The sequence below is a fragment of the Lactuca saligna genome, chromosome 5 (genome assembly GCF_052625555.1).
Source record: "Lactuca saligna cultivar CGN05327 chromosome 5, ASM5262555v1, whole genome shotgun sequence".
In the NCBI taxonomy this organism is placed as follows: Eukaryota; Viridiplantae; Streptophyta; class Magnoliopsida; order Asterales; family Asteraceae; genus Lactuca; species Lactuca saligna.
In genome coordinates, this window is record NC_136421.1 from 293,149,997 (window position 1) to 293,168,185 (window position 18,189).

At 34.4% G+C, this 18,189-nt stretch overlaps 1 protein-coding gene across 2 annotated transcripts; it reads left to right on the forward strand.

Annotated features, from left to right (window-relative positions):
- Positions 1 to 16,492: 16,492 nt before the first annotated feature.
- LOC145048215 (ras-related protein Rab2BV-like) lies at positions 16,493 to 17,836 on the forward strand. 2 transcript variants are annotated; one of them, XM_078996650.1, is made up of 3 exons: positions 16,493 to 16,653; positions 16,845 to 17,034; positions 17,186 to 17,836. In XM_078996650.1, exons 2-3 carry the CDS (start codon positions 16,870 to 16,872, stop codon positions 17,663 to 17,665), a joined length of 645 nt encoding a protein of 214 aa, XP_078852776.1. In that variant the 5' UTR covers positions 16,493 to 16,653; positions 16,845 to 16,869; the 3' UTR covers positions 17,666 to 17,836. The 2 variants fall into 2 exon arrangements, with proteins under 2 accessions (XP_078852776.1, XP_078852777.1); XM_078996651.1 differs by lacking the exon at positions 16,493 to 16,653 and having other exon boundaries at positions 16,660 to 17,034.
- The last annotated feature ends 353 nt before the right edge of the window (positions 17,837 to 18,189 follow it).

Sequence of the window (18,189 nt, forward strand, 5' to 3'; positions counted from 1 at the left end):
GCACTAGTGCATGCTAGCCATACACAACGTTTGACCCTATAGACTTTAGGATATCCAATCTCACCCTAAGCTCCTAATCAAACAAGAAAAGAACATAAGGCCAAATTAAACACACTCACACACACGTAAATCCATAGCAAATCACACACACATACAGCCACACTGTGGTGGCAGGTGGTGTTCGGAGGTGCTAGTCACTACCTTACGGTGGTGGTGGTGGCCCTCTCGTGAAATTTGGCTGAGACAAACACCCAGACATGAAAAAAAATGAACACACATCCACACATCTTCTAATCATGAAAAAAAACCTAGCCACCCACGGTGGTGTAAGGTGGTGGTGGCAGTGGCTGAGCTAGACGGTAGCAACATTGGTTAACGGCAACAACTTCATTATCGGTGGTAGCCACCATCGTTGGCTTCCATGGTGGTTCTTCACGCCTATCATTATACAAAACCCTCCCCCACATGCCATTGCATAACAAACCACGAACTCGACCACCATGTCATGGCAGCATGCGGCGGATGCAGGGCGTTAATGATGTTGATAGACCTCCAAACGGTAGCGGTGACGTAGTCATGTGGAGAGAAATGAGGAGAGGAGGAGGTTCGTCATCCTCAGTAGCAACAGAAGCAATGGCGGAGTCATCTTGGTGATTCCCAACTTCAACAGTGAAGGGGCGGTGGTCCGATGACATTGCTGCAACAGAAGAACAGGGAGAAGAAGGGATTACGACCCCGATTTTGTGAACAGCAACAGTGGAAACCGCAACTTTGCTTCTTCCGACCAACTTCACAGTCAAGGTATCGGCTCAACTTGTTCCTTCATTGGCGATAACCTCAAGGCTTCAATGGTCCACTAAGGTGTCAAGAGGTTGGCGGCTACCGGAAGTGAAGAAGTAGGGTAAGGTGGTGGCGGCTGGATGTTTAAGGTGACGGTCGCTCTAGGGTTAGGGTTGAGAGGCAAGGAAATAGTTTTATACCCTCTCCATACAAACTAGGGTCCATATTGACAAAATCCGCCCCTCCTTCTCCTTTCCTTTCATATTAAGTCCCAAAATTACCATTTAACCCCTGACTCCATAAAATCCTTTCAACTTTGATCCAATATTTACCAAATAACCCCCATCTTTCAAAATTCATTACAATCCAGTTACAATACTTACCAAGCACACCCTAACTTCTTTATTCCTTTTCAAACTAAATCTCAAATTTACATTTTAACCCCTGGAGAATCAATCCTTGCCATTTGGCTTTCCGAAACCAACACCCCGCTAATTATTATTTGTTTTTGGGCTATGATAATCTAAAATATTAATAAAATTACTTCTCGGGGTTCCAGGTTTAATTTTTAATTACCTTAGTTTAAACGGGATGTTACATTAAGGGGATGTGAGTACGCACGACTTACTCACCTCACTTAGACGCGAGGGGCACCTTAACTTTTAGGCTTTAACCCCAATATAATCCCCATTTTGAGGCTTGATCCTGCCCCCTCATCATCCTTCTTCCCTCATCAGCCCTCCCAAGAAACCCTAAATACTATTTGAGTGTTTTGAGCTTAGTAGTGAGATTTGTTGGTGTTTTTAGTGATCTTGAAGAATGAAGGATCTCTTGGAAGTTGTTATTGTGGTGTTAAAGCTTGTAGATCCAGAGCTTAGCCACCTTGATCGTTCTTCAAAAGGCATCAAGTCCTTACCTTGATGATTCATCTCTTTATTCTGGATAGTTAGGATTTTTGGCATGATTTGGTCCCTTGAGGTGTTTCTTGAGAGTATAATCTACACTATAAGGTTATGATGATAGATCTCAGTGTGTCTAATGGCCCTTGTGCATAAAAATGGTGTCTTGATGGATTAAGCTCAACCATGCAAGGGTTGATGGTCGTTTCATGAAGTTAGTATGTTATGGGGTTTGTACGTTAAGTCCTTAAGTGTTTAAGACATTTGGGCAAGAAAAGGGTCTCTGACTAGTAAGTTGAGTGTACTTTTGAGTACATTGGAAGTACTGGATTCGAACACCGATTTTGGATCGGACCACGTATGCGGGGTGTACGAGCCCGGTACATCATGTATATGAGCTAACAATAGGCTGAGACGATTTTAGGCCTCTTTTGGGCTAGGTTTTAGTTGATGCGATGAAAATAGTAGAAGGGTAAAATAGACATTTTACCCTTGGGGTCGTGATTGTTAGATTATAATCCCCAATTTTGGATTATGACCTAATTATTAATTAGGGATTTATGTGATTGGTTAGTGCGGAATTCTCCGGTACAGAAGCCCTATAATTTATTCAATTTATCAACGGACTGAGGTCACTTTGCACACTATACTATATGACACTAGGGATTGTATGTGCTAATAATGTTTGTGACTCATGTTGTATATGTTGTATTCCTTTATGCATGTTTGTTATATGTATGTGGGTTGAAATAGACCCGGGAATTAAATAGACCCGATACAACCTTGTGTTGATATATGATTGAAATAGACTCAGGGGTGAAATAGACCTGACGCAGCCTTGAGTTGGTATGTAAGTTAAAATAGACTCGGTGATGAAATAGACCACGAGGTGAAATAGACCCGGCACAACCTTGAGCTGGAATATATGTATGGTATGCGGTATTTTGTGGAACTCACTGCGCCTCGTGCTTACGGTTTTTAGTTCATCTTTCAGGTACTTTCGGATCGAATGAAAAGAGATCGGGATGATTGCATCGTACACACCATGACTTTTCACTTATTAGACTAATGTGTTTTGGATGATTATGATTACATTATGGTTTTAATTTGGTGTTGCTAAACACGTTTTGTTGATGTTTTAATTAATATGAAAACAAAAAATTTGGGTTTTAAGTTTGGGACGTTACAAGTTGGTATCAAAGCCTTGGTTTTTAGGGATTCGGGCATATTCTCAGGTATGTCTAAACTCAAACTGAGGGTTTAGCATATTTTTATAAAATTAAATGTTTTATAAAAAGGAGTTTTTCAAATAAAATAAAGGGTGTAGTGCATGAAATCGACTGAACTCAAGTAAGTTTTCCCAAAATACTCATACATATTTTGTGTTATGATTTGAATTGAGAATCTATGAATCTCATGCTAGATTAGGGCTAAGGATATGCTCATGATTTTCATGATACGATGCTAGGAGAAATGAATTTATATGCCTACTGTATGAGCTTGTAAACTTGCATGCTAGTACTGATCTATCAATGATTCGATTGCCTATTTAGGTTATGCCTTGATTCCAATTACTCAATGTTCGAATGACGCTTGCTTTGTGCATTAGGAGTTTCCATTAACATCATCTAACTAGTAAGAAAATTCGCTAAATTACATATTACTGAAATAAGATAATTTTAGGAGGTTAGGTTTAACTCTATTGTCCAACTCTTGTTTGATTCCAACCGTTGTAGTATATGTTGGATTAGTGTCTAAGTCCATAACTATTTTGGTATGTGCTTGACCCGATGGTGCATGGTCCTTTTTGGTTGCCTTCACCAAAGCAACTTGATAGGATGAATTATGGAGAGAAATGATTAAATATTATTTATTAATATATCATGAGAATAATATATTAAAGGAGAAATCATATTGTTTAAATTAATATTAGTCAAGAATTAATTGGTAATTAGTTTTGTAACTAAAAGAGATTAATTAAACTTAAGAGACTGGAATTATAATTATAAGATAATTGCAATTTGGGCTATGGATTGCCTTATATTAAGGAGTGGACGAATTCTATGGGAAAGCCCATGAGGAAATCGTCCAAGGCCTTAAGGAAAGGAATTTATGCGTTGCTTAGGGCTTAAGCATCCAATTTAGGGTTTCCTTGTTAGATAACCCTAATAGCCTAAATATATATATACATCCCTTATGACCCAAAAACGGGGCTAAGCATCCTTCTAGGGTATCACATATTTTAGGGCAGCCTCCATCCTCTCTCCTCCTCATCCTCTTGCTCTTGGTGTTTGTGAACCATTAGAGGAGTGACATTTGTGACTCTAAGCTTTCTAAAGTCAATACAAGGAGGAATTGGATTGTTATAGCTACATAACAATCAAGGTAATGTCTTAAACCCATTCTTATGTTAATATGATTACTTGTATGCTAGAATTAGGGTTTATAGTCTTGGATAATTTGCATGTACAATAGAGAAACCTAGATCCAAGCATTAGGGTTTGTATGAGCACATAGGATGTTCTTATGACCAAAACCCATCAGTGGTATCAGAGCCTTGATTGGTTTCTATTGTATTGATGCTTTGTTTGTTTGTTCAAGCTTAAAAAATCGAAATTTTGGAATTCTGGGGGCTGAACTCGCCGAGTCTATAGATGAACTCGCCGAGTCCATGCTGACTTGACGAGTCCATGCCTGACTCGACGAGTCAGTTGGTCAAAAAGAGGGAAAAACGGGATTTCTTGATGTTTTTGCTTGAGGATACTTGCCTTATCATATTATATCAATATAAATCCATTTTTTTTTATATATTTGAGTATATTCTTGATCTAATTGAAGATATTTATCAATTAATAAAATATTTGTATCCTTATGTGATAATTGATTAATTATTTTGATTAAACTGGTAAATTGTTTTGCAAGAAATCATTAAATAAATCAAATATGGATAATTATGTGATTAAATGTTAATTAAGATTATTTGTTATTTGATCCTTGTGGTTATGAAAAGTTTCATATTTTCCCCTTTAGGTTTTATAGTTTAAATTTGAACCCAAAAGTTTTGTTGTTTTGAAATTTAAATAGTTGAAACCCTAATGTTTTGAAAAAGGTTTCAAAACTTGCCCTCAAGTTTTGGAATTTAAATTTTGATTAATAATTTAATTTTGATGTATATTTAAATTCTAAACCCCAATGTTTTGAAATGTTTCAAAACTTGCCCTCAAGTTTTGGAATTTAAAAGTTGATTAAAAGTTTAATTAGGAATGTTAAATTCTAAGACCTTAGTATTGTTTTGAAAAAGTTCAAATCACACCCTAATGGTTTTATTAATTAATTAAGGAGTATAATTAAAAGAGGTTTAATAAATCCATAATAGTTTTGGTTTACAATTTAATTGAATTAAAGGTATAATTATTAAATTTGACCACCTAGTATTTTCAAAGTGTAAAATACACCCTATACTATATATAACAATAAAAGTCTAACATTATATATATATATATATATATATATATATGAGTAAAAGTCAGTCTTACCGTTAGTAGGTCTCATTCACAAAGCTGGTCTATAAGGGGTGTTTATGGAAATTGCCTATAAAATGGCGATAAATGGGTATCCACTCTTACCCACCGCACTCTTGACTAGTGGAGGGTCGTTAGCCGAACGGGTATGATGGGACGAAACCTTCCATTATAAGTATAATGAAATACAAAAGTAACTAAATATTTTACAAATCCCCAATCTTAGTTACTTAGGCAAAGTGAATTGATGCAATTCCATGAAATTACACTTTGTGCCCTTGCGAAGACGTTAGTGGAGCGTGTGTGGTTTACCGGCACACTAAATGGTTCTAAGCAAAGGTAGCAAAGGGTGAATCAATGTTTGTCATAGTTCGGTGGAGCGTGTGTGGTTTACCGGCACATCGTATAGGTGACTGTAACATGTGAGGGCACCATGTAAGTTTGCATTGTTCTTCACACCCGCTTTGTGATCCTCGGCATCCCAGTCACAAACAAGAGGGGCATATCGAGATTTAAACATGCCATTGAAATGTTCAATGAATCTCAAAGGATCTAGGAGTTTTCATATGTTTAAAACTTAAATTTCTTTTTTCGTTTTCATGGTGGAAATTAGTGAATCGTCATTCACTTACCTTCAAATATTCTGCAATTAGGGTTACGACATCCCTCTCCCGAGTTGTGGAATATTGTGTTGGGTCCTAGCCTTAGTATCTCATTTGGGTGATTTACTAAGGACTCAATCAATCAACTAACTTGAATTTGTTTCTCCCGGTTTGTAGATGTCAAAGTTCGACAACTATGGTCTTCCCAAATCCCGTGGAACAAGCATTCCACATGAAGATGGTATTCCACGATTCGATCGAGGAACAAGAAATCATGCTTCACTTCCTACACCTCCTCCAATTGTTCTCCCTAACCCACAAGATCAAAGAATTGAAAGGTTCAATATCACTAAAGCCTTATTGGAAATGAAACATGAAGATGGTAAACCCGTGTGTGCCCACGTAGTATTCTTGAGCAGACTCGTGTGATCTTTGGTACAATCAAGGAGGGTGTCTTGGAGATTCTGGATAAAACGCTTAGGCTCTTTTCGTTCCGAGAGGGTGGCGGTAATGGGAGCTCACACTTTGACTTTCCGTGAATTCCTAGCATATGAAGACCCAGAGTTCTTTAGGAAGAAGGACCTGATTGTAAGTAGGCGTGTTGGGATTATTATCGCCAATAGGCCATTTTGTTTGTTTATATTGTACACAGGTTGGGCCTGTCCACCCATCTTTATTTTTAGGGTTATAGTATTTAAGGTGATTGCATGCACAATATCTGAAGCAAATTTAGATAATATTTTGTAACCCAAATCACGCCTCTATAGTAGAAATTCTTAATCGAATTCTTCTGTGGCGATGACATTTGAATCATTAAGCATACTTTGATTCTTCCATTGTTTTCTTATTTCTTTACTATTTAGAATCTAATCGATATTCAAGGATTTATATCTTAACAATTGGTATCAGAGCAGGAGATTGTGTAATTCATACACACCTCTTATGTTTAAAGAGTCATTAGGGTTTCTGTTAATATTAGATCTAGTTTAGCCGTCATCTCAAAATTCTTGATGTGACTCAGTGATCTCAATATTACCCTAAATCTATCTTCGTTTTACACGTCTGATTCTTAACAGGTTTTAAAGATCTTATTGTTGGATTATTGTCTAAGCCCGTAACTATATTTGGTAAGTACTTAACATGGTTGTTCATAGTCCTCTTGGGTTGCCTTCAAACCTGACAATGGAATAGGATAATTGTTGGAGAGAGAAGAATGATTTATTAATTTATTACTTGGTTAATAAATTAATTTGAACTCAAGATAAATGATTTATTAATGTGTTATGGATATACTATATTGATTAGAAATCATATTGTTTAATTAATATTTAATCATAAATTAATTTGGAATTAATTTTAGGATTAAAGGAATTAATTGAAACTGTAGGGACTAAATGTGATAATATTCAAAAGTTGAGCATTGATGCATTCTAGAACCTCCCTTAGAGGTGGGGAACGAAATCTAGAGTGTCCTAGGGTTTCCTTGGGCTTTAAGGGTGCCTTGGAAGCCTTAGGGAGGAAGCTAAGGGATTAGGGTTATCCAAGATACACCTGCTTTATCATAAACCTTCCTTATCACCTATATAAACCCCTATAGGGTTGGATTTCGTCGGCACCCCAAGAGAGGCTTAGAGCCGAATTTTCCACTTCCCTTCTCTCTCCATAGTAATCCTTGGTTGCTAGGTTTGTTTGTGAGCCATTAGAGGCACTACACTTGTGGTACTTGTTTTCAAAGACAAGAAGATTCAAGATTTAAGTTGTTATTACAATATAACAAGGAGAGGTATGTATTTCATCCTTCTTTGTGTTTTTCGAAATTTCTAGAAGCGTATTAGGTTTCCTTATGAGTTCATAATGTTGTATAACTAATAGTGATAACATAGATCCAACTCTAGGGTTGCATGCACACATATGATTGTTTGTATAAAACCCATCAGTGATATCAGAGACATTGGTTTTTGTTTCCAATTAGCATTATAAAAATGTATGAACTTGACAAATTAGGGTTTATGGCCAATAAACCCTAGGAGGCATGAATTTTCGAAATTAGGGTTCTTGAACCTTGATTTACGAAATTTGATTAGGGTTGCCCAAACCCTTTCCTTAGCCTCCAAGATTTTGAAATTGGTTAGGGTTTTCGAAACCCTTTCCTTAGCCTCCAAGTTTTTGAATTCTAGGGTTATCCAACCCTTGAATTTCGAAATTTTCCTCCTTCCCCAAGATAAAATCCTATTTTTTAGGGATTTGGATAAATGTCATATCTTGTAATTATCTTTTAAGTGTTTAAATTTGGTAATTAAAGATTTTGAATTATCCCATCCCATAATTTCGAGTTTTAGGGGATTTAAGGGATTAGGTTAAATTAATTTTTTAACTTAAAAGATATCCTTACCAAAATAGAAGATAATTGTCAGTTTAATTAGATAGTCATTGCCTTATGTGATAAACTTGATTTATTTGATAGATTATCTTGCAAGAAATTGAATTCGGTCATATTTAGATAATTACTAATTAATTGATTAATTATTATTATTTGTAACTTGATCTAGAATGTTTTTGCTTATGTTTTGAAAAGTTTCAAAACTCGCACTCAAGTTTTGGAATTTAAATTTTGATTAAAAGTTTAATTTTAAAATGTTAAATTCTAAAACCCTAGTTTTGAAAAGTTCAAATTTCACCCTTTTGGTTTTATTAAGTTAATTAAAAGTATAATTAAGAAAGTTAATAAATCCATCATCATTTGGTTTATATTTGATTAAATTGAAAATGTAATTTATAAAATTAAACCACCTAGTATTTTAAAAGTGTAAAATACACCCTTATACTATGTATAACATTAAAAGTTTAATATTATATATGTATAACTTAAATGTTAGTCTTATCGTTAGTAGGCCTCATTCACGAAGCTGGTCGATCAGGGGTGTTTAAGGAAATTTCCTATAAAATGGCGATTGAATGGGTATCCACTATTACCCACCACACTCTTGACTAGTGGAGGGCCGTTAGCCGAACGGGTAGGATAAAGCAAACCCTCTCCTCATTAAAAGTATAATGAAATATAAAGTAACTAAAAGTTTTACAAAATTCCCAATCCTAGTTACTTTAGGCAAAAGTGAATTTGATGTAATTCCATGAAATTACACTTTGTACCCTTGCTAAGACGTTAGTGGAGCGTGTGTGGTTAACCGACACACTAATTGGGTTTCATGCAAAGGTGGCAAAGGGTGACTCGATGGTTGTCATAGTTCTATGGAACGTGTGTGATTAACTGGCACATCGAATAGGTGACTATAACATTGGGGGCACCATGTATATTCGAATGGTTATTTACACCCGATTTTGTGATCCTCGGCATCTCAGTCACAAATCGAGGTGCATATCGAGATTTAAACATGCTATTGAAAATTTCAACGAATCTCAAAAAATCTAAGAGTTTTCAATACATTTAAAACTTAAACTCCTTTTTCGTTTTTCATGGTGGAAAAGTAATGAATCATCATTCACTTACCTTCAAATGTTCTGCAAGTTGGATTACGACATCCCTCTTCCAATTTGTAGGATTATGTGTTGGATACTAGCCTTAATATCTCATTTGGGTGTTTAATTAAGGACTCAACCAACTAAACTTCAATTTTCCTACGTTTGCATCGATTGATTTCGTTTTTGAGCTGTATTATGCTTTAATTATGAGCTAAAAACTCATAACTTTTGTTTAGGAGATATGACTTTATGAATATAGTGTGATGTTATGATTGGATTAATTTAATTTGGAGATTTTATTTTGCTAAGCTTGTTAAACAACCTTATGTGTTAATTATAACTATTTTCTGTTAATTAACCAGCAAATTAAGTTACATGAACATCTCTTAATTGCTAATCTCATATGATTTATGTGAAAACATTGTTATATGCCTAGGAATAGCGAACGTGAAACTAGGGTTAACTAGAAAATAGGTAACTTAATGTGTGAGCTTGTGTGACGAACCATCAACAAGAGGTTAATTAAATTAGCAATTTGATTAGCTATTACAAGACTTACTTAACCCTAATCAATAAAATATAAAATTTATTAGTTTAATCACTTGATCAGTTCTTGAATGTATTTGTTTCCTAAGGATTAGTAATAGCAAACGTGAACCTAATCAAACTAATCGGTAGCTAATGCTAATTAATCCATTGCACTTGTCATAAAATCAACCATAATAATAAATGATTCAAAATCTAAACAGAAGTCTTTTTCATTATTGAATTTAGTTGATTTTCGTTTGCTTAGATGTTAGTTGCTTAGTTGAGTATTAGTTAAGTATTTAAGTTTATAGTCTTGCAAAACTAGAGAGAACCTTCCTTTTTAACTTGTTTCATTTAGATAATATTAACATTTATTTTAATTATTTACCGTTCCTTGTGTTCGATACCCTACTTGCTTGAACTATATTACTAATCGATAGGTACACTGCCTTTCGTGTGTTTATTCCGTGTCTAAGTTAGTAGGATTAAAACTAGTGTATTTCACACACATCAGGCGCACTGGAAAAGTAAATTTGATTGGAAGGTCTACTTCTCAAACTTCCATGAACATTGACAATGGAAACATTGGAAGTCCATAAAAGATTTCTCTTCCCAATGAAAAAGGATCGGCCATAGTCAACCCGGTTGACCAAATGGTAAAGGGAAAAGCTATGTCTCAGATTGTCCTGTGTACCATTCCCATAGAGTCCATATGTTTCTATTGCCAAGATAAGGGTCATTGGTTATGAAGCTGCCATGACTACCTAAGAGATCTAAGAGATGGTAGAATCAAATTGCATAGTTCCACTTCAGGTAAGTCTACTATCTAACTTTATTAAGTTCTTAATTATTGATCCTTAATACATAATGTGACAAGTTTTTTATTTTGATCGCCGGATTCAATGATTGGAAATATTGAGCTGCTTCTTGAGAGCTATGATAGATTGCGTAGAAATATGTAGTAACATAGTTTTCCTTTGTAATTGCATTGTGAGGAAAAGTTTTTCCGCATTTTATAAATAAAAAAAATTATATCCTATTATATCTCCTTGCAATGACATTTGTGAAAATTGATGTTTGTATGTTTCTATGTTAGCAATATGAATTTGATTTTTCGGTTGTCGTAGTGTCGAGAATTTTCCAAATAAGGAAAGCTTTTCATGACCCAAGTTTCAGTTTGATAAAAACTTTGAATCATGCAACTTGTATTGTGTGATGAATGAGAACCTTCATCTTTGGGAAATTAAGATTAATCCCTTGTTCACATGTATATGTGAGTCAAGTGAAGGACTAGGAGATTGGGTACACTTGGTTGTGTATTGGTCAGGTCCACCACAAAGAACGATAAAACTGTTCGTTATAATTTACTAAAGTTTAGTAAATATGGTTATACTTACAAGATTAAGTATAATTCTAAAACATTGGAAAAGTTTCAATGTATGGCAGAACGAATGAGAAGATTCAAATTAGGCAGAAAGGGAAAATTTTCTCCGACCTGAAAAGATGGGAGATTACTTTAGTATCGTGTTTTATAATCATCTTAATGATCATGGAAAACCTTATCACAATTGATCCTCTAAGAATATCTTAGTGCATTTTTATGGCTAAGAAAAGGAATCGTGAATTATTGAAATTGTTAAATCAAAAGGTGGATCATACTTCGTTCCAAAATCGAGTCTTAGAGTAATACTCCAAGATCGAGCCTTGAGTAACATAATCTTAAGAAAAGTTTATAACACTTATCAAATGTAGAGTAAAAGGTTTCTTACTCTTATACACTTGAAATTGGTAAGTTGTAATGTTTTTGATAAAGACAAAGACCAACTAAGACCAAGTGTGTAGACTGTTTTTCTTGATAAAGAATATGCACTAACTCTTGAATATTTGTTTGTCTAGGACAAAAGAATATTATATGTCAAGAGAACAGTGGGAGTCTTAAAGATCTTGGAAAAGTTTCAAGAACTAATCAAGAGTAAAACCTATTGTTTATCACTAGCACACGACTTGAGGTTTGCAACCTATCGTGTTGACATATTCTTGTTTTTGTGCTCAATCCAGTTAAAAGTTGACTATGCATGTGAGTTTTATGAGTTCTCAATTTTTTTGCACAATGCAAAGCACCTGGATCAATGAAAGTTTCATTAATCAGTATGGGTGAGCTGCTTAACAACTTGGAAGCAATGGTAGGCCCTTGAGCTGTCAGGTGGCAATAAATTAAGATTAAACAAATTCAGTCCATATGAGTTTGGAGTTGTCACAAACCTTGTCTTATGATTATGGTTTGACAAATTCACATGGATAGGAACACATACACCATAAAATTTAAGTGTCATAAGGTTTCTCTCCGCTTCATGAAAATGATTGTGAGGAAATGCTTTCAATAAGTAGATTTTAAATAGTTAGCAATGGTGATATTTGCATTCTCAAATTCGATTAAGATTACGACATCCCTCTACATAGTTTAAATTGTGAGAAATCGCAAAGGTCTAAACATTTGAGACTTATTGTTGTAAGTTCTAAAATTGTTTAGACACACATGTGAGTTATCTAAGGAAAGGTGTATGAGTTTGAGAATCGAAGATAAAGTCTTATCGAAGCATCTTGTATCGGAAATCTGAACTTTGGTAAGAAAGTCAATAAGTATTGATTTCTATAAGTCCAGCTGATTTATGGGTACATGTCAAAGCTAGTGGGAGCATAAGTGTTATACTAGTAAGATAATAATTAGTATGCTAGTGGGAGCATACTTATTATGGAAAATGTTGCAAGTTATTATTGTTAATTACAGAAAAATAAAAGGTTTCAAATCGTAAAGTTGCAGGGTTTGAAAAGTTGTTTTGCTATAATTAAGGGAGAGGAAATTATACTTCATTTCAAAATCTAAAAGCTTTGATTGAGATTTTAATCAAATTTAGTCAAGTATCATGTCTTTATGTAAGACATTATGAATTGTATCCCATACGCTTCAGGTATAGGATCGATTGCATATGCTATAATATTCATGTGTTCTAATTTTCCAAATGCCTAGGGAATTAAGAGGGAAAAAGACCAGAACTGGATATGACTAAAATGATTAAGCATTTGTCTATGACAATATGAGGTTTACCAAATATTGATTCTCATGGACAGTTGGAAGTATAGTGTAAATTTTGGAAGGACCATGTTGGCATACTTTGGGAAGAGGTAACTCTTGTTTAGAAGTGATAGTCAAAAATGAGAATATGGAAATGTTACCATAAGTGGAGGTTAATAATTAAATTCATGTAACATTAGAAAACTTAATGCAAGAAGGATGTTCAAAAGAATGTACTTTGAATGTGAGGCATCGTTTCCATGGAATTGCTCTCCATTGGAATACTTTGTAATGTTTGTTGCCAAGTCTCTATAACTTTTGCGCATAGTAATTACAAGACAATCATTGCATATAAGTTTAGAATCTAACATATTAAAGTAAATGACAAGAATTGGTATCATACATTTACGATAAGGATTTGGAATTGTGAAATGAGTTTCATTGAAGATGTGTTCAATTGATCTGTTCACAAAGAAAGGATCATAGGCAAACATAGTGTGCATGCTTGGAGCATGGGATAACTATTGTTTTAATTCAATTATTAAGTTGATTCATTGAAACATTATACAATGAATAATGTGTAATCAATATGGTGATTAAATAAAAGGTGTTTTATTTATATTCATAAGTTCTGAGACCATACTGGATTCAATTATTCTTGTGTTTTACTTTACATGTTTTGACTTCAAGAATAATAAGATTATTCAAACTGTCCACATTTGATCACACTTTGGAAGTAGGTATTGAGGTAAGTCTGTCATCAATCTGACTGTAGATTGTCTGGGTTTTTTAGACATAGCACAAGCTTGTTGCAGTGTTCATGAGTACTCTTGAAATAAGATTCGAGTATTGGATTAAACCCACTCTCATCTGAATCACTTCATAGATTGTATCACGAGTGATTGTGAGACGATAACATCTCATATTCTTGAAACCAAGACATGTGAGTTGTAATTTACAAGTCGGTTGCACATTGTCATATGTAAACACACCAGCAACTTAGTGTTATAAAACATATTGTTGTGTATGATTTGATGAGTAAGTACAAGCAAGCATTTAAGTCAACGTTTATCCATTCCTTTATCCCTTATAAGGATAAAAACGATATATGTGGGCCCCTCAATGATTTAGTGATGACAACCCTAAGTGTTTGGCCAAGTCTAGACTGATTTGACTTGTTCAATTAGTCGGTCGTCATAAATAGGAAATCTGGAAACAACAGATGGACATAGAGAATGACTATGATCCATGTCTCAGTCCATATGATATATTGTAGACTCGAGGAATATATGATCCCATATCTAATGGATGCATCATTGGCTAGGTTAGACTTTGTTAACGGTTTTTAAGGGATACAATTGCTAGTCAGGATTTTGGAGTTGTACATGCAATAATAGTTATTAGACTTATCCAAGTGGGAGACTGTTGGATTAGGTGTCTAAGCTCATAACTATAATTGGTATGTACTTGACCTGAGAGTAGCATGGTCCATTTCGGGTTGCATATCACCAGGACAATTTGATAGGATGGATACTTGAGTAAGAGGTTACTTATGATTTATTAATATATTATAGGTTCTAATATATTAATATGAAATCATATTATTTAATTAATATTAATCAATAATTAATTTGGAATTAATTATGTGATCAAAATAGACTAATTAAATATATGGGGATTGATTTAGTAAATCAATGATTCTTATAGTGTAGGCCAATTGTTATTTAGGATGGGCTAAACCAATATGGTAGTCCATGAAGGTTTAACCCATGGAGCCTAAGTAATATGAAAGGTCATGGGCATTAAGGTTTGCATAGATGTAACCCTAGACTTTCCCATACTAGAAAAGGACTCCCTTAGCACCCAAAATTGGCCACCATATTTATTGGAGTTCATTAGATCCGATTTTGGAGCTAACAACATCTCTCTCAAGCTCTCCTTTATCCTAGATGTGTTGTGAACCGTTTGAGGCATTACACTTGGGGTGCTAAGTTCTTAAAGGCCAAATACAACAAGTTTTACAAGCTACATAAAGAGGTAAACTCCTAAGTAGTATTTTATGTTGTTTATGTAAATTGTATGCTAGTTGTAGGATTAATGCTTTGTAAACAATATTGCATGTATAATTAGAGAAAACATAGATCCAAAGCATTTAGGGTTGTATGTGCACCATAAGATGTTGTAGTATACTAAAACCCAACACAAAGATACCGAAGAGGATGAAATAGATGCAGTACCGGTTGAAAGATATCGAAGGGGATGAAATAGACCCAATTTTAGTTTCGAGTTGTTATGTATGTTTGGTATAAGGTATTTATGGGGAAACTCACTTAGCTTTGTGCTTACAGTTTTATGTTTATAGTTTCAGGTACTTCCAATTCGAAAAGGAATGGTCTAACATGATCGCACCATATCCACCAACATTCCACATTTTATGATATGATTTGTACTATGATAACTATTTTATACATTATCACATTTTGATGGATTTTGAAATGAATAAATGATATTTCTGTGGTTTTAAAAATGAAATTTTTATATAGTAATTTTTGGGATGTTATAGAAGGGCATCCACATCCACATCCACAAGGATTTGCATCATTAAATATCTTTTTTTTAGATCTTGAGTTGGACATTTATGTTTGAGAGGAGGAAGAAGAAGTAGCCATTACAAGAGATTGAGCACAGACGTGGTTCGTTTTCTCTTCTCTAAGCCCTAAATTTATATATAAAGGGTAATCTAATATGTTTATTCCTCGTCATGGAATATAATATCATGTTATTTGTCAACTAATTGTATACCTAATGAATATGATTGTCTCTAATGATGATTGAACAAAAACGTAAGTTCATTGAGTTTTTTTTAGACAAAAGGTTAAGTTATTGGGTTTTTTTAAACAAACAATACATGATTGATGTTTTTTGAAATGTTTTGAAATTTCGTTGGTCTTATAAGTCGTTTTTCCCGATATTTAATTCAACGTCATAAACAATATCAACCGTTGACTTTCATTAGTCGGTTGACCTTAATGCGAATTGAACAAAAGTGTAACTTAGTTTTTTTTAAATAAAAAGTTAGGTTCGCGGGATTTTCTAGATCATACAAAATATAATTGAGGTTTTTGAACGGTTTGAAAACTTTGTTGGACTTAAAAATTATATTCTTTTTAAAAAAAGTTTGTCTTAACTTATACATATTTTAAGGATTTTTTTTTTTTTGGGTACAATCATACATGTTCTAAGGATTTTTTTTTTAACAATGGAAAAAGTTAATTTGAAGTTTTAAAAAGTTAAAAATCTTATTAAAATCTTTTATTAAAGTTTGATGAGAAATTATTTAAAAAATCATTATTTTTTTTGACTTATTAATTTTTTTAAAAATCAATAAATCCATAAGTCGATCTTAAATGGAATCCTAAATATTATTTTGGTTTGCACTAAAATACACACACCAACCACGTCTTGAAAAGTCATTATGATTATCAAGTTAAGTTTCCTTTAAAATAGTGTTATTTCTCGTAACAAATCATTGGTTATTTTGGAATTAACGAAAATAATTTATTTCCACATTTTTATATATTTTTAGGACGGTGCCAAGATACAGTACTTGTCTAACAACACATCACACGTATTCTCCCACGCATGACCCGTAGATATTCCCATTGTCGTTTCAGACCCCCTCTCCATTGTTTCTTCCGTTCTCTTCAACCCCATTTCCCCTAAAATTCTTCCTATTTCAACTTCTTCCAATTGTTGCCTTCACGTTCAAGGTATGATTTCCAACACACCTTACACACCCTGTTTATGTAATGATTGCTTAGTGTGATTTTGATTACTAATTTTCGATCACTCTGGGTTTTCTTTGAAAGTAATTTGTGGGTTTTGTCTAAACCAAACTCGTGAATAGGGTTTATCTGGGATCTAAGTAGATCTCGATACTTTCATTTTGATGTCTGTGTAGGTCTACAAGGAAACGAGGGAAGAGAATGGCGAGTAGGGTAGACCATGAATACGATTACTTATTCAAGATCGTGTTGATAGGTGATTCAGGCGTTGGGAAATCCAACATTTTATCGAGGTTTACGAGAAACGAGTTTTGTTTGGAGTCCAAATCCACCATTGGAGTTGAGTTTGCTACAAGAACTCTAGAGGTTTGTGTTCTTTCTTTCATTTCTTCTCTCCTAATTGCTGTCAAATTAGTTGATTTTTGGTTGATAATTGATTAACGTTGTATTTGGATAATATAATTAAATGAATTGGAAGTTTGTGGAGATTCACCAATGATATGAGATATGAACACAGGTCGACGGAAAGACGATAAAGGCTCAAATTTGGGACACGGCGGGTCAAGAGAGGTACAGGGCTATCACGAGTGCCTACTACCGAGGCGCCGTCGGAGCTCTTCTGGTGTACGACATAACAAAAAGACCAACCTTCGGCAACCTCCAAAGGTGGTTGCGTGAGCTCAGGGAACACGCCGACGGTAATATTGTTCTGATGTTGGCCGGAAACAAGTCGGATCTGAACCATCTGAGATCGGTGGCTGAGGAAGATGGTCAATGTCTGGCTGAAAAAGAAGGGCTTTCGTTTCTGGAAACATCGGCACTTGAATCGTATAATATTGAGAAAGCTTTTCATACGCTTTTGACGGATGTATATCGGATTGTTAGTAAGAAAGCGTTGGCGGCGAAAGAAGCGGCGATGGGCTTACCGGGAAATGGAACCACCATTGATGTCGGTGACGCATTGGAGAACACAAAGAGAGGTTGTTGCTCTTCTTGAGCACCATTTGGGGAAAAGATTTGGTAGCGAAGCACATATGTGATTTGTATTGCATTTTTTTTTTTAATCTTTGATGAGGTCTTTATAGAATAGTATTGTTTTTGAAGAAATGTTATTGTGAGATTATTGACATGCAATTACGCACCTAAAATATTTGTGCTCATTGGCCCACTTTGTACATGTGATTTACACTTAACTTGTTTATGATACAAACATCAAACACAAATCTTGTTATATTACTAATCATTTTATTTAATGAAAAACATATTTAATGATTATTATAAAGCTGTATCCACAAATTAGCGCACCAAATCTACATTAGATGGAAGATACGCTCGTGACGTTCCAATTTTGAAGTAGCAACCTAACCAAGTATTGTGCCACCTAGGATATTGGTGTGATGCCCCTGGATTACGACTGTTACAAAACTTGATCGAATGTAATTCGAGAAGAAAGCATGTCACGCATCTGATACGAAGCAAGGAGTATACATTATCAAATGGTTCTACATTTTGATATCAAAT

Coding starts and splice junctions, on each gene's coding strand:
- LOC145048215 (XM_078996650.1), top strand. CDS start 16,870: ATGGCGAGTAGGGTAGACCATGAATACGATTACTTATTCAAGATCGTG. Junction 17,035..17,185: donor TTGCTACAAGAACTCTAGAG/GTTTGTGTTCTT, acceptor ATATGAACACAG/GTCGACGGAAAGACGATAAA.